This window comes from Eubalaena glacialis, chromosome 3, assembly GCF_028564815.1.
Source record: "Eubalaena glacialis isolate mEubGla1 chromosome 3, mEubGla1.1.hap2.+ XY, whole genome shotgun sequence".
In the NCBI taxonomy this organism is placed as follows: Eukaryota; Metazoa; Chordata; class Mammalia; order Artiodactyla; family Balaenidae; genus Eubalaena; species Eubalaena glacialis.
Window position 1 is genome coordinate 29045153 of NC_083718.1, and position 16360 is coordinate 29061512.

At 36.7% G+C, this 16360-nt stretch overlaps 1 protein-coding gene across 9 annotated transcripts in view; it reads right to left on the minus strand.

The window, feature by feature from the left end:
* SDCCAG8 (SHH signaling and ciliogenesis regulator SDCCAG8) overlaps positions 1-16360 on the minus strand; it is a 273722-nt gene that overhangs the window by 169912 nt on the left and 87450 nt on the right. For all 9 annotated transcript variants that reach the window (XM_061187382.1, XM_061187380.1, XM_061187385.1 and 6 more), the window contains one exon: positions 2747-2899. In XM_061187382.1, the coding sequence (XP_061043365.1) occupies positions 2747-2899 (153 nt within the window). The remainder of the gene's footprint in view (positions 1-2746; positions 2900-16360) is intronic.

Here is a 16360-nt window from a genome sequence, read left to right on the forward strand (position 1 = left end):
CCTTGGATCTTTGTGTAAGAGAAGAGATAAGGAGGTGAGACCAGAAGCAAGGGGCTTCTACCACTTGGGGCTGCAGGAATCACCCAAGGGTAAGATATGGAGAGCAGTGGGATGGAGAGACAGGGCAATGTAAAATCAGTAGGGGCCTGAAACTCTATAACTTGGTGATTTGATGTACAGGGTGAGGGATAAGGAGGAAACAAGGATGACAGCAAGATTTGACTATTAAGGGGAAGAGTAAGGAGGGATATGGAATTACTAAGGTGGCTTCCAGCCTTGGCTGCACATTGGAATCACCTGGACAATTTTTTAAAATACTGACCCCTAGATCCTACCCTCAGATATTCCCCCATAATTCATTTGGGATGCAGATTGGGCAATGAGAGTTTTGGAACTTCTGTGTAGCCAAGATTGAGAATGACTGGATTAGAAGAAAGATTGTTTCTTTCAACAGGTGAGAGAAATTTGAGACTATTTTCCTGGTGATAAGGAAAAGGCTATAGTGAAGGACAAAGGCTGACGATTCAGAAGAGAGTGGGGAACTAATGGAAATAGGTCCCTGAGGTGGTGGAAGAGGATGGGATTCAGAGCAAGAGGAACGGATTAGTATTAAGCCACTCCCATTCTGACACAGTTGCAGTACAGGTGAAATTTTACTTTAGGCAGAGGCGGGGGGGGGGGGAGATAAATAAGGTGATTACCATCTAATGGCTGTCAACTTTCTTTGCTAGGTAAGTAAGGCTCTCTGCCGAGAATGAGGGGAGAGTTGGTATGGTAGAGAATTTGAGGGGAATAAAAGTGATTTGAAATACTCCTTGAAAAATGTGTCTTAGATACCAACACTTCCCACCTAGACTATTATAATTACCTCCCACCTGATCTCCAGGGGTTTATTCTGGTCCTCCTTCAAATCTATTGACAGATGATTTTTCTCAAATATAAATGGGATCATGACACTGCCCAATTTACTGCCATTCAATGGTTTCCCTTCACTTTTGGATAACATTCAAAACCTTTCACATGGATTTTAAGACCATTCATGATTTGGTCCTTGCATACTTCTCCAAATTCATCTTCCACTACTCTGGCCCTTACTTCCTATGCTCCAGTCACCTGAGCCCTCTCTAAATTCCTAGAAAGTATGATGCTTTCTAGCTTCAGAGCCTTGGGAGTGTTGTTTTCCTGGGTCTGAAACTCTTCCCCTCAACTCTTCACCTGACCACTCCTACTCAACTCTTTTGAGCCTCATTTGCAAAACCTCTTTCTTAGGAAAGTCTTCCATGACTGCCCAGACTAAGTTATATTTGCCTGTTACACATTCTCATGGTACTCTATACCGTACCTTCATGCCTTTATCATAGTGGTAAAAACTCATTTGTGGAAGTATGTGTTTAATGTCTACCTCTCCCACAAGTCTATAAACTTCATGAGGTAACTGCATTGGTCCTGTGACTACCACATTCCCAGGATCTCCAATTAATATCTGTTGAATCCTGAATGAACGGGAGAGAGAGGAATGCATAGGAGGACTGCTAGAAAGCACCAACAGAATGGTGGACATTGAACCATAAGTGTATGGTGGTGTCATCTGCAAGATTATAGGATTTTTCTTCACTAGCTGAGATCACAATCCAGGTCAGAGAATGTAGATAATTAGATTGACCTATAAGTAGGTTTTGACAGGCACAATTTTTTAAAAAAGGATAAGAAAACAAGGGAGTTTACCTTGGCTCAGGTAAGGTAAGAGTTAAAACTCACTGGGCAGAATTTGTGATATTTCTCTTTATATAGCCTTAGGCTTACACACTGCCTTGTACACGGCAGATACTCAGTAGATATTTGCTGAATGAGTTAATTACTACGTTTAAGACAGCATGTAAGGTATAAGCTGTGAGCCTGCTTTGAAAAAACAGAACATGTAACCATTGTTTGGTTTACTTCAGGGACCACATCTTGCTCCATTTTACTCAACTGTAGCAACTTTAAAGCTAGGTTCCACTAAACTCTGTATTCTAGTTTGTTACTGTTTTTCAAACACTGCCCATCTCATGTTATCTGTTCCTTTTGCCTCTAATTTCTCCCTTCCATGTATTCATCTGGTTATAGTCATTATTCATCGTGTAATTTGTTAGAACCTATTTTGTACAGAGTATATCATCACTTTTTTTTATGGTTACTTGGTTTCTTACAAGTGTTTTACCTTCTTAAAGTCTAATTTAGGAGTGGGGGATGAAATGGGGGAGTCATCTCTCCTTGATTTAACCAAGCTTGAAATAAAATCTGGATATCTCCAGAGCACCTGCTCTCCTCTGACAAACAGAAAGGGAATCAAACAGAATGGCAGGATTAGAGTAAATTTCACATTTTCCTATCATGAAATCTAATTGATTATTTTCTTTGGAAAGGTCAGAGAATATAACTTTTATTGAGAAACACATTGAAGAAGAGAAAATTTTTATGAACTCTAAGTTATAAGCAACTTGACTACTTAAATGGTTTAAACATGTAAGATCATTCGAGGGAGGCTCAAGAGGGAGGTGATATGGGGATATATGTATACTTATAGCTGATTCACTTTGTTGTACAACAGAAACTAACACAACATTGTAAAGCAATTATACTCCAATAAAGATATTAAAAAAAATTTTCAAATAAACATCATTCAAGAATTGCAGCCTGTAGACTCATCAATTACATCACCACATTTCTTCTGCAATGTCGATAACAAATTGAACCCTTTAAATACCTTTGAGCCCATGTCCTCTCTTTCTTTTGCTATTTCTCGTTTCATCATCTCTTTCTCAAAGGCTCTTTTTTCTTGCTGAGATGCGAGTTCTTTCTCAAGTCGCTCTGTCTGCCTCTCCAGTTCATTCTTCAACTGTTCGCACTGGATTAAAGCCTGCCAGAATAAGACAGAGTGAAATGGGACCTTAGAATTTAGAAAAAATAAGGGGGAAATGAGACAATTAAGCTTTGATTTTATTTAAAATAGTTACAACTCACTGTAAAGTTAAAGTAAAGAATATTTTTATATTTGTTTGTCGACACCACTTACTGATTCATATGTTACATGTATTCAAATGTTACATGTATTCAAATGTTGTATTTATTCACATATTTCAGTTTGCACAATTAAGGCTATATTAACTAATCAACTAAGAAAATTCAGGTAACAAACCTTGATAAGGACCACAGAGGAGTCTGAATTTTATAAAAGGGGATCAGAAAAACCAAGTGTTCTAGTATTTTCAATTATATATCATGTTTATACTACAAGAAATATATAAGTATCTAATTTAACTGATTTTTCATCTGGACATGGTTAAAAATTATTTGTACTCTAAATGATAAACAGATCAAAATTTTAAGATGAGATGTATTTATCATTACGTACAGGCATTTATTGTTTAACATTATATAATAACTGAGTTTCCTTAAATATAAGTAAGATAAGATTTGGTTCACTCTCCTTACACACATAAGTAAAGTAAAAATTAGGTAATAATCAAGTTTAGATAAGGAAAGGCTCAAAACAGCATTTACTACCTAGTTTTGTAAAATGATAAGTGTTATATTTCGTTTCTGGCAATTTAAAAGTCGATAATTGTCCTTTAGTTTAAATTTCCCACTCTGAATTTCCAGAAGTAAAATTCTCTCTAACTTCCTTTTGGCTATATTTACAATATCGTTATGCATAACACACAATAATAAATTCAAAATCTCAAGAAAAAAATAAAATTAAGGTGCTTGACATAGAAAATCTGAGTCATACTATGGTGTCTTAGTCTCATCCCAGTGGCTCCTCATAATATCCTCCTCACTCAACCTCTATGTGTTCCCCTGAATTGAGAGAAAGAAACTCAAGTCTCATATGACTTATATACTATGTAATTATAATTTGATAGTCACAGTTGTTGTTAATGGAGATGGAAGCAGTCTCAGTAAAGCACTGTAAGCTCTATGCATTGCTATGCTTCCCTCTGGTGAAAGCTATAATAAATGTAGACAATAAATATCTAGGATATGTGAATTTTCTTCTTTTTATCATGAGAGCATTAAACCCTAATTTCTTTCAAAGTCTTCTGGAAATGTTCTATACTCCTAGGCATAAAAAAATGAGGATAAAATGCAACTGTCCCAGATTAACTGATAAGCAAATAAAATGCCTGAAAAAAGATTCTCCTAGGGAGTTACTCCCAAGTCCAATTCTAGCTGAAAATGTCTGGAAAATAAAATTTTACATTAGATTTTAAAAGAAATGGAAAAGCATAATTTTTCTATAATTTAAACCCTTGGAGCTTGAAATACTATGAATTAGAGATTTTTGCACTTCAGAACACAATTGCTCTTGTGTAAAATATTTTTTATGAACCTAATAAAAATGTTCATAATGTTCACTGATATATGAATATCATGAAGGGCTAAAATTATTATGGAATATAAACTAATGTATTTAATCAGAAGGTTTTTCATTGAATAAAAACTCAGGAATCAACCTTATTAGGTACAGGAACAGTGGAAGGAACTGCTGAAGATCAGGCTAACATGAAGAGCAACTAAAGAGTCAATTCAAAGAATTCAATCAATTCAAGAACAGGGAACAGTAAATGATCCTGAAAGGTAAGAGGCCTAATGCTAAGATGATATAAACAAAAAGCACAAGTGAGAAGTTGTAAATCACTTAAACAAAACCGTTGCTGAAGCCTTGGTTTCGTGGATGGCCTTCTATGAGGAGTAGCCACCACTGAGAGGTGATGGTGAGTATGAAAGCAGTAATGAAACACTGAATAAAAATATTAGGTTAAAAACTGGATATTGATCACTCTCAGTTTGTAGCCAATGATTCCATATAAAATAGCTTTTGCTTTTATTTGTTTTGATTTTAATATATATGTCTGGTCACAATGAAGAAAATATTAAGTAACATTTGGAATTAGAAAAGTTATTTAATCTTACAATGGTCCTCATATACAAGATTTGGGTTTACTAAATAAATATTTATACATTCTTTCCATTAAAGCCTTGTCTTTTAATTCTAAGACTCACTCTCCTAGTTTTCAGAATCCTAGATGACTCAGTACTCCCTGATTATACTCCATATAATCATTCAGTAAAGGCATATAACCGAATCCTCAAAAACTATTGACCAAAAAGTTCGTTTGGGTTTTTCCGTAAGATGTTTGGCCAACCCAATTAACTGATAGATCTTCACAGGTGACCAAGTTAATTTGGGATCTGCGGCTGCCATTTCTCCTAGTAGTTCCCAAGGTCGTGGTTCCTTCCTTTCCCTGAGCACAATCCCTTTCTTGGTGGAAATGGCTGTAGGTCTTGGGGAGTTGGGGATTTACACAACCCTCACCCTCCAGTAGACTCAATCTTCAAAGGGCCTTTTCTCTTCTGGGAAATTTATTTGTGGTCATTCTTTGCTGGCCACAGTAACACATTTTTCAAAACATAATTTATTGGACTTGATATTCCCAGTCCTAGTTTTATTAAACCAAAAAGTATGCACTACTATCTTAATGGAGTCAAAACATTTTCCAAAATAAATTTGTACCTAGTCAACTCAATTCTTAAAATAGGGAAACTCTTTTAGGAAATATAAAAGTCCTTCCCAAGTGCTAGGGTTAGGTTCCTAGATATCCTTGTGATCAAAGGATTCATGATTATAGGATTAAAGAATTATGAGGAACAATACAGTCCACACTTATGAACATAAACTTAAAAATTTATGAAAATGCTTTCATTTTTATGAAATATAGCCCACAAAATAAAAATGATTTTCAACATGTTTTAGGCATTTAATTTACAAATAATGCAAACTATTGATCATTAATTTATAAACGCGTCCTTACTAGGAACCTATCAGTCAGTCTATCCCTATCTCCCATTTTCAAGATATTTATAATTCGTTTTTGTCTTGTGGAAGATAGTGTACATATCAAGAAACATTATATTCTACATTTGTGCTTGCAATCAAATGCTCAAGGCTTTTCTGATTTTCCTTTTACTTCGGGTTTCTAATTCTTGCCTTTCTGATTCCGCTGTAGTCTAAGGAAAACAATAATTTGAATACCTAAAAAGGAAAAAAAAGTTTGGGGGGACATTTATTCAACCTTCTGGATTGGTATTTTTTAAAAGATATTTCTTTAGAGGATTATCTCATTATAGATATGCTCATGGGAACATCATGCCAAAGCCAACAATTTCCCTTCCAATAGAGGTAGGCAGGTCTAAGGCCTAGTTAACCTTTTTATCTTGTAGCTTTACCAAAACATCACTGCAAAAACCTCTACTTTTCTACTTTCATTTATTCCCAGGTTAATTTTTTCTCCCTTTTAAAATTATTCCCAGTTGTAATGACTTGCAAATTTCAAAGAAAAACAAAAACATTTATTGATCACTTACTGTGTGCCATATACTTTCCTAAATGGCTTACATGGATTAATTTATTTAACACTCTCACTGAATTTTAAGTGGCTTTTATCACTCTGTTGATAAGAAACTGAGGCTTTGAGACATTAAGTAACTTGCCCAAGAGCACAGACCTAGAAAGTGGCAGAATAGGGGTTTGATCCAAAGAAGTTATACAACTGAATCCATGCATGGCATTATAATTTTCTCATGTTATAGATTTATTTTCTGATAAAATTCTCAGGTGTTTTCATTGCCACTGTAAAAGTATATATAGTCTGTCCTCCTTATCTGCAGGTTCTGTATTCACACTTTCTGCATCCAAGGTTTCAGCCAGTCGCAGACTTCTGTCCTGGAACCAATCCCCCATGGATAAAGAGGGAGGACTGAATATGATATGACATGATATAATACAATATTAATGTAATGTAACTGCTTCTACTTATTTAGCATGCAATATGCAAAATAGAACACTAGATGGCAACAAATGTTAAGGAACTATAAGAAGAAAGTAACCATTTCATAACTCAGTAATAAAGTAGTTGGTTTTAAAATTAAAATATGTATGCTGTTTCACTTTTTAATCTCAGAAAGCAAAATTCCTAATACTTTTTTTTTACATCTTTATTGGAGTATAATTGCTACGATGTTGTGTGAGTTTCTCCTGTACAAAAAAGTGAATCAGCTATATGTATACATATATCCCCATATCCCCTCCCTCTTGAGCCTCCCTCCCACCCTTCCTCTCCCACCCGTCTAGGTCGTCACAAAACACCGAGCTGATCTCCTTGTGCTATGCAGCAGCTTCCCACTAGCTATCCATTTTACATCTGGTAATGTATATATGTCAATGCTACTCTTTCACTTCGTCCCAGCTTCCCCTTCCCCCCCAGTGTCCTCAAGTCCATTCTCTACATCTGCGTCTTTATTCCTGTCCTGCTACTAGGTTCATCAGTACCATTCTTCTAGATTCCATATATACACGTTAGCATATGGTATTTGTTTTTCTCTTTCTGACTTACTTCACTCTTTATGACAGACTGTAGGTCCATCCACCTCACTACAAATAACTCAATTTCGTTTCTTTTTACAGCTGAGTAATATTCCACTGTATGTATGTGCCACATCTTCTTTATCCATTCAACTGTCAATGGACATTTAGGTTGCTTCCATGCCCTGACTATCGTAAATAGTGCTGCAATGAACATTGTGGTACATGACTCTTTTTGAATTATGGTTTTCTCAGGGTATGTGCCCAGTAGTGGGATTGCTGGGTCATATGGTAGTTGTATTTTTAGTTTTTTAAGGAACCTCTATACTGTTCTCCATAGTGGCTGTATCAATTTACATTCCCACCAACAGTGCAGGAGGGTTCTCTTTTCTCCACACCCTCTCCAGCATTTATTGTTTGTAGATTTTTTGATGATGGACATTCTGACCAGTGTGAGATGATACCTCATTTTGGTTTTGATTTGCATTTCTCTAATGATTAGTGATGTCGAGCATCTTTTCATGTGTTTGTTGACAATCTGTAAATCTTCTTTGGAGAAATGTCTATTTATGTCTTCTGCCCATTTTTGGATTGGGTTGTTTTTTTGATATTGAGCTGCATGAGCTGCTTGTATATTTTGGAGATTAATCCTTTGTCAGTTGCTTTGTTTGCAAATACTTTCTCCCTTAATATGTTTTAACATACCTTAGAGATAAAAATTACCAGACTTGCACTGCAGTTTGTAAACTGCTTAGAAATCAATCCTTGAATTACTACGAACTCAGTGAAAAATAGACTTACAATACACAATAGCCTTTCTAGTTCTTAACCATTAAGATTTTAAAAGCACTAATTACAAAAATTCATACTAATATTTAAAGCTAATAATTAACTTTACTTCAGTTCAACAACATTTATTGTACAATTAATATGTAAATGGCCATGTGAAGAATACAATGATAGATGTCACAGACCTGGTTTTTAAGGTCTTTTGGTGGAGAGGGCTATGTAAACAGCCACAAAAATTATACACAGCTCACTAGGAATACAGAGAAGGAAGAGATTAATTCAAACAAGAAGGTGCTGGGGAAAACTTCTGGGAAGACTGCCATCTGAGTTGCCCCTCATAGAATAAATAGATACTTCACAGATGGATACAGGCAGAAAAGTACAGCATGAGCAAATTCATGGAAATAGTCAATTGTAGGTCACATTATAGAAACAGCACAGGTTATATGAAAGCTTGTAGTGAAAGATAAGGCTAGAAAAGTTAGAGTGGGACAATATTGTGAAAGATCTGGAAGGTCATGCTAAGGATTTGTCTTTTATTCTACTGCAAGAAGAGAGCTGCCTGAACAGGGAGATTTACAGTTTAGGAAAACTTTGGCAGCAATGTGAAAGATATACTGGAATTGAAAGAGACCTGAGGGAGACCAATTAGAAGGCTATTGCAATAGGCCGCATAAGAGTATGTGAAGACTTGAACCAGAGCAGGAGTATAGGAATGGAAGCTGCAGGCATAACTTAGTAGGGGTTTTTGAAGAGATGGTGAGAGTTTGATAACTGATTGGATGTTGAGAGTGAGGAATGGGGAGGACCCAAGATATTTTAAAGGTTCCAAGCCAGGGCTGTTGGTAAGATGATAATACCATTATCTGAAAAAGATAATACAGAAAATTGTAGAAGGAAAAGGAGTGATGGACAGTAAGGAGGAGAGAATTTACAATTTGGTGGTGTAGAGTTTCAGATGCTAATGGCATATCATCCATATAAAGAGGTCTAGTAGCAGCAAGAAATGTAGGTCTGGGGCACAGAGGAGTTCTTAGAGCTAAAGGCACAATGTGGGGGTGGTCAAGTGAGGGGGAGACACAAAGTCCTGGAAATTAGGGCAACATGGCTGGACGGCTAGGAACTGACTGAGGAATGTATGCATTCTAGGTTTGTGGAAAACAAGTTAAAAGACAAGTGGAAGAGTAGACAAGAGCAATGCAAAGAGGACCCACAGAGTGAAACATCAGATTAATCAAGGGGAAATGATGATATGTTATGCTAGTACAGTTAATGTCTTCCTGGAGTTGGGTCAAATGAGGACTGAGATGAAGTCACTGGGTTTAGTAATCAGGAAGTGACTGGTGACCATAATGTGACCAATTCAGTAGCATGATATCAGACTACAATGTGTTAAAAGCCTGACTGCAATGTGTTCAGAAGTGAATGGAAAGCTACAAAGGTAAAAACAATGGAGAAGGAAGGATGGAAGATACAAGAAAGATGTGATAACAAATGTCTCAATGTCCCTGAAACCCTAGAAGTAGGAGATATCAAGAACTTAGAGAGGTTCATCTTGGGAAGTAAGAGGACCAGATAAGCAAGAAAAAAATGAGAAGACACATTTGAGGGATGAGAAAGTGTTCATGAGGCTCTTGTCAGTTGGTTGTGATCTCAGTAAAGTAGGTCAGCTATTGAGAGTGAGGTGCTAAGAGTGGAGTTGGGAAAGTGAAGAAAGTGGAATTCCTGTCTAGTCTAAAGTACATGTGGTAGGGAGACCTTCAAGAAGGTGGAGGAGTAAGACGTGGAGATCACCTTCCTCCCCACAAATACATCAGAAATACATCCACATGTGGAACAACTCCTACAGAACACCTATTGAACGCTGGCACAAGATATCAGACTTCCCAAAAGATGCCCTCAGGCGACCTACACGCAGAGGCGGGGCCAAAGCCAAAGTGAACCCCAGGAGCTGTGCGACCAAAGAAGAGAAAGGGAAATCTTTCCCAGCAGCCTCAGGAGCAGCAGATTAAATCTCCACAATCAACTTGATGTACCCTGCATCTGTGGAATACCGGAATAGGCAATGAATCATCTCAAAATTGAGACGGTGGACTTTGGGAGCAACTGTAGACTTGGGGTTTGTTTTCTGCATCTCATTTGTTTCTGGTTTTATGTTTATCTTAGTTTAGTATTTAGAGTTTATTATCATTGGTAGATTTGTTTATTGATTTGGTTGCTTTCTTTCTCCTTTTTTTTATATATATAGATATATATATATTTTTCCCTTTTCTCTTTTTGTGAGTGTGTATGTATATGCTTCTTTGTGTGATTTTCTCTGTATAGCTTTGCTTTTACCATTTGTCCTAGGGTTCTATCTATCCGTTTTTTGTTTTGTTTTTTTGTTTTGTTTTGTTTTTAGTGCTTGTTATTGGTGGATTTGTTTTTAGGATTGGTTGCTCTCCTCTTTTTTTCTTTTTTATAACTTTTTAATTTTTTTATTTTTAATCATTTTTTATTTTAATAACATTTTATTTTAATTTTTCTTTCTTTCTTTCTTTTTTTCTCCCTTTTCTTCTGAGCCATGTGGCTGACAGGGTCTTGGTGTTCTGGCCGGGTGTCAGGCCTGTGCTTCTGAGGTGGGAGAGCTGAGTTCAGGACATTGGTCCACCAGAGACCTCCTGGCTCCATGTAATATCAAACAGCGAAAGCTCTCCCAGAGATCTCCATCTCAACGCTAAGACCTAGCTCCACTCAACGACCAGCAAGCTCCAGTGCTGGACACCCAATGCCAAACAACTAGCAAGACAGGAACACAACCCCATCCATTAGCAGAGAGGCTGCCTAAAATCATAATAACGTCACAGACACCCCAAAACACACCACTGGACGTGGTCCTGCCCAACAGAAAGGCAAGATCCAGCCTCATCCACCAGAACACAGGCAATAGTCCCCTCCACCAGGAAGCCTACACAACCCACTGAAGCAACCTTAGCCACTAAAGGCAGACACGAAAAACAGCAGGAACTACGAACCTGCAACCTGCAAAAAGGAGACCCCAAACACAGTAAGTTAAGCAGAATGAGAAGACAGAGAAACACACAGCAGATGAAGGAGCAAGATAAAAACCCACCAGACCAAACAAATGAAAAGGAAATAGGCAGTCTACCTGAAAAGGAATTCAGAGTAATGACAGTAAAGATGATCCAAAATCTTGGCAATAGAATGGAGAAAATACAAGAAACGTTTAACAAGGACCTAGAAGAACTAAAGAGCAAAGACACAATGATGAACAACACAATAAATGAAATGAAAAATTCTCTAGAAGGAATCAATAGCAGAATAACTGAGGCAGAGGAATGGATAAGTGACCTGGAAGATAAAATAGTGGAAATAACTACTGCAGAGCAGAATAAAGAAAGTAAAAATGAGAAGAATTGAGGACAGTCCTAGAGACCTCTGGGACAACATTAAACACAACAACATTCGAATTATAGGGGTCCCAGAAGAAGAAAAAAAAAAAAGGGACTGAGAAAATATTGAAAGAGATTATAGTTGAAAACTTCCCTAATATGGGAAAGGAAATAGTCAATCAAGTCTAGGAAGCTCAGAGAGTCCCATACAGGATAAATCCAAGGAGAAACACGCCAAGACACATATTAATCAAACTATCAAAAATTAAATACAAAGAAAAAATATTCAAAGCAGCAAGGGAAAAACAACAAATAACATACAAGGGAATCCCCATAAGGTTAACAGCTGATCTTTCAGCAGAAACTCTGCAAGCCAGAAGGGAGTGGCAGGACATATTTAAACTGATGAAAGGGAAAAACCTACAACCAAGATTACTCTACCCAGAAAGGATCTCATTCAGATTTGATGGAGAAATTAAAACCTTTACAGACAAGCAAAAGCTAAGAGAATTCAGCACCACCAAAACAGTTTTCAACAAATCCTAAAGAAACTTCTCTACACAGGAAACAGAAGAGAAGGGAAAGACCTACAATAACAAACCCAGAACAATTATGAAAATGGTAATAGGAACATACATATCAATAATTACCTTAAATGTAAATGGATTAAATGCTTCAGCCAAAAGACACAGAATGGCTGAATGGATACAAAAACAACACCCATATATATGCTGTCTACAGGAAACCCACTTCGGACCTAGGGACACATACAGACTGAAAGTGAGGGGATGGAAAAAGATATTCCATGCAAATGGAAATCAAAAGAAAGCTGCAGTAGCAATTCTCATATCAGACAAAATAGACTTTAAAATAAAGACTATTACAAGAGACAAAGAAGGACACTACATAATGATCAGGGGATCTATCCAAGAAGAAGATATAACAATTGTAAATATTTATGCACCCAACATAGGAGCACCTCAATACATAAGGCAAATGCTAACAGCCATATAAGGGGAAATTGACGGTAACACAATCATAGTAGAGGACTTTAACACCCCACTTTCACCAATGGACAGATCATCCAAAATGAAAATAAATAAGGAAACACAAGCTTCAAATGATACACTAAACAAGATGGACTTAATTGATATTTATGGGACATTCCATCCAAAAACAACAAAATACACTTTCTTCTCAAGTGCTCATGGAACATTCTCCAGGATCGATCATACCTTGGGTCACAAATCAAGCCTTGGTAAATTTAAGAAAACTGAAATCATATCAACTATCTTTTCTGACCACAATGCTATGAGAGTAGATATCAATTACAGGAAAAAAAACTGTAAAAAAATACAAACACATGGAGGCTAAACAATACACTACTAAATAACCAACAGATCAGTGAAGAAATCAAAGAGGAAATCAAAAAATACCTAGAAACAAATGACAATGAAAGCACGATGACCCAAAACCTATGGGATGCAGCAAAAGACGTTCTAAGAGGGAAGTTTATAGCAATACAATCCAACCTCAAGAAACAAGAAACATCTCAAATAAACAACCTAACCTTACACCTAAAGCAATTAGAGAAAGAAAAACAAAAAAACCCCAAAGTTAGCAGAAGGAAAGAAATCATAAATATCAGATCAGAAATAAATGAAAAAGAAATAAAGGAAATGGTAGCAAAGATCAATTAAACTAAAAGCTGGTTCTTTGAGAAGATAAACAAAATTGATAAACGATTAGCCAGACTCATCAAGAAAAAAAAGGAAAAGACTCAAATCAATAGAATTAGACATGAAAAAGGAGAAGTAACAACTGACACTGCAGAAAAAGGATCATGAAAGATTACTACAATCAACTATATGTCAATAAAATGGACAACCTGGAAGAAATGGACAAATTCTTAGAAAAGCACAACTTTCTGAGACTGAACCAGGAAGAAATAGAAAATATAAACAGACCAATCACAAGCACTGAAATTGAGACTGTGATTAAAAACCTTCCAACAAACAAAAGCCCAGGACCAGATGGCTTTACAGGCGAATTCTATCAAACATTTAGAGAACAGCTAACACCTATCCTTCCCAAACTCTTCCAAAATATAGCAGAGGGAGGAATACTCCCAAACTCATTCTACGAGGCCACCATCACCCTGATACCAAAACCAGACAAAGATGTCACAAAGAAAGAAAACTACAGGCCAATATCACTGATGAACATAGATCCTCAACAAAATACTAGCAAACAGAATTCAACAGCACATTAAAAGGATCATGCACCATGATCAAGTGGGGTTTATCCCAGGAATGCAAGGGTTCTTCAATATATGCAAATCAATCAATGTGATATTAGCAAATTGAAGGAGAAAAACCATATGAACATCTCAATAGATGCAGAAAAAGCTTTTGACAAAATTCAACACCCATTTATGATAAAAACCCTCCAGAATGTAGGCATACAGGGAACTTACCTCAACATAATGAACGCCATATATGACAAACCCACAGCCAACATCGTTCTCAATGGTGAAAAACTGAAACCATTTCCACTAAGATCAGGAACAAGACAAGGTTGTCCACTCTCACCACTGTTATTGAACATAGCTTGGCAAGTTTTAGCCACAGCAATCAGAGAAGAAAAAGAAATAAAAGGAATCCAAATAGGAAAAAAAGAAGTAAAGCTGTCACTGCTTGCAGATGACATGATACTATACACAGAGAATCCTAAAGATGCCACCAGAAAACTACTAGAGCTAATCAATGAATTTGGTAAAGTAGCAGGTTACAAAATTAATGCACAGAAATCTCTTGCATTCCTATACACTAATCATGAAAAATCTGAAAGAGAAATTAAGGAAACACTCCCATTTAACACTGCAACAAAAAGAATAAAATAGCTAGAAATAAACCTACCTAAGGAGACAAAAGACCTGCATGCAGAAAACTATAAGATACTGATAAAAGAAATCAAAGATGACACAAACAGATGGAGAGATATACCATGTTCTTGGATTGGAAGAATCAACATTGTCAAAATGAGTATACTACCCAAAGCAATCTACAGATTCAGTGCAATCCCTATCAAATTACCAATGGCATTTTTCACAGAAGTATAACAGAAAATTTCACAATTTGTATGGAAACACAAAAGACCCTGAATAGTCAAAGCAATCTTGAGAAAGAAAAACGGAGCTGGAAGAATCAGGCTGACTTCAGACTATACTACAAAGCTACAGTAATCAAGACAGTATGGTACTGACACAGAAAAAGAAACAGAGATCAATGGAACAGGATAGAAAGCCCAGGGATAAACCCACGCACATATGGTCACCTTATTTTTGATAAAGGAGGCAAGAATGAACAATGGAGAAAAGACAGCTTCTTCAATAAGTGGTGCTGGGAGAACTGGACAGCTACATGTAAATGAATGAAATTAGAACACTCCCTAACACCATACACAAAAATAAACTCAAGATGGATTAAAGACCTAAATGTAAGGCCAGACACCATAAAACTCTTAGAGGAAAACATAGGCAGAACACTCTATGACAAAAATCACAGCAAGATCCTTTTGACCCACCTCCTAGAGTAATGGAAATAAAAATAAAAATACACAAATGGGACCTAATGAAACTTAAAAGCTTTTGCACAGCAGAGGAAACCATAAACAAGACGAAAAGGCAACGCTCAGAATGAGAGAAAATATTTGCAAATGAAGCAACTGACAAAGGACTAATCTCCAAAATTTACAAGCAGCTCATGCAGCTCAATATCAAAAAAACAAAAACCCAATCCAAAAATGGGCAGAAGACCTAAATAGGCATTTCTCCAAAGAAGATATACAGATAACCAACAAACACATGAAAGGATGCTCAACATCACTAATCATTAGAGAAATGGAAATCAAGACTACAATTAGGTATCATCTCACACTGGTCAGAATGGCCATCATCAAAAAATCTACCAACAATAAATGCTGGAGAGGGTGTGGATAAAAGGGAACCCTCTTGCAGTGTTGGTGGGAATGTAAATTGATACAGCCACTATGGAGAGCAGTATGGAGGTTCCTTTAAAAACTAAAAATAGAACTACCACATGACCCAGCAATCCCGCTACTGGTCACATACCCTGAGAAAACCATAATTCAAAAAGAGTCACGTACCACAATGTTCATTGCAGCTCTATTTACAATAGCCAGGACATGGAAGCAACCTAAGTGTCCATCGACAGATTAATGGATAAAGAAGATGTGGCACATATATACAATGGAATATTACTCAGCCATAAAAAGAAACGAAACTGAGTTATTTGTAGTGAGGTGGATGGACGGAGAGTCTGTCATACAGCATGAAGTAAGTCAGAAAGAGAAAAACAAATACCGTATGCTAACACATATATATGGAATCTAAAAAATAAAAAAAAAAGGTTCTGAAGAACCTAGGGGCAGGACAGGAATAAAGATGCAGACATAGAGAATGGACTTGAGGACATGGGGAGGGGGAAGGGTAAGCTGGGACGAAGTGAGAGAGTGGCATGGACATATATACACTACCAAATGTAAAATAGATAGCTAGTGGGAAGCAGTCTCATAGCACAGGGAGATCAGCTCAGTGCTTTGTGACCACCTAGAGGGGTGGGATAGGGAGGGTGGTAGGGAGACACAAGAGGGAGGAGAAATGGGGATATATGTATATGTATAGCTGATTCACTTTGTTATAAAGCAGAAACTAACACACCATTGTAAAGCAAATATATTCCAATAAAGATGT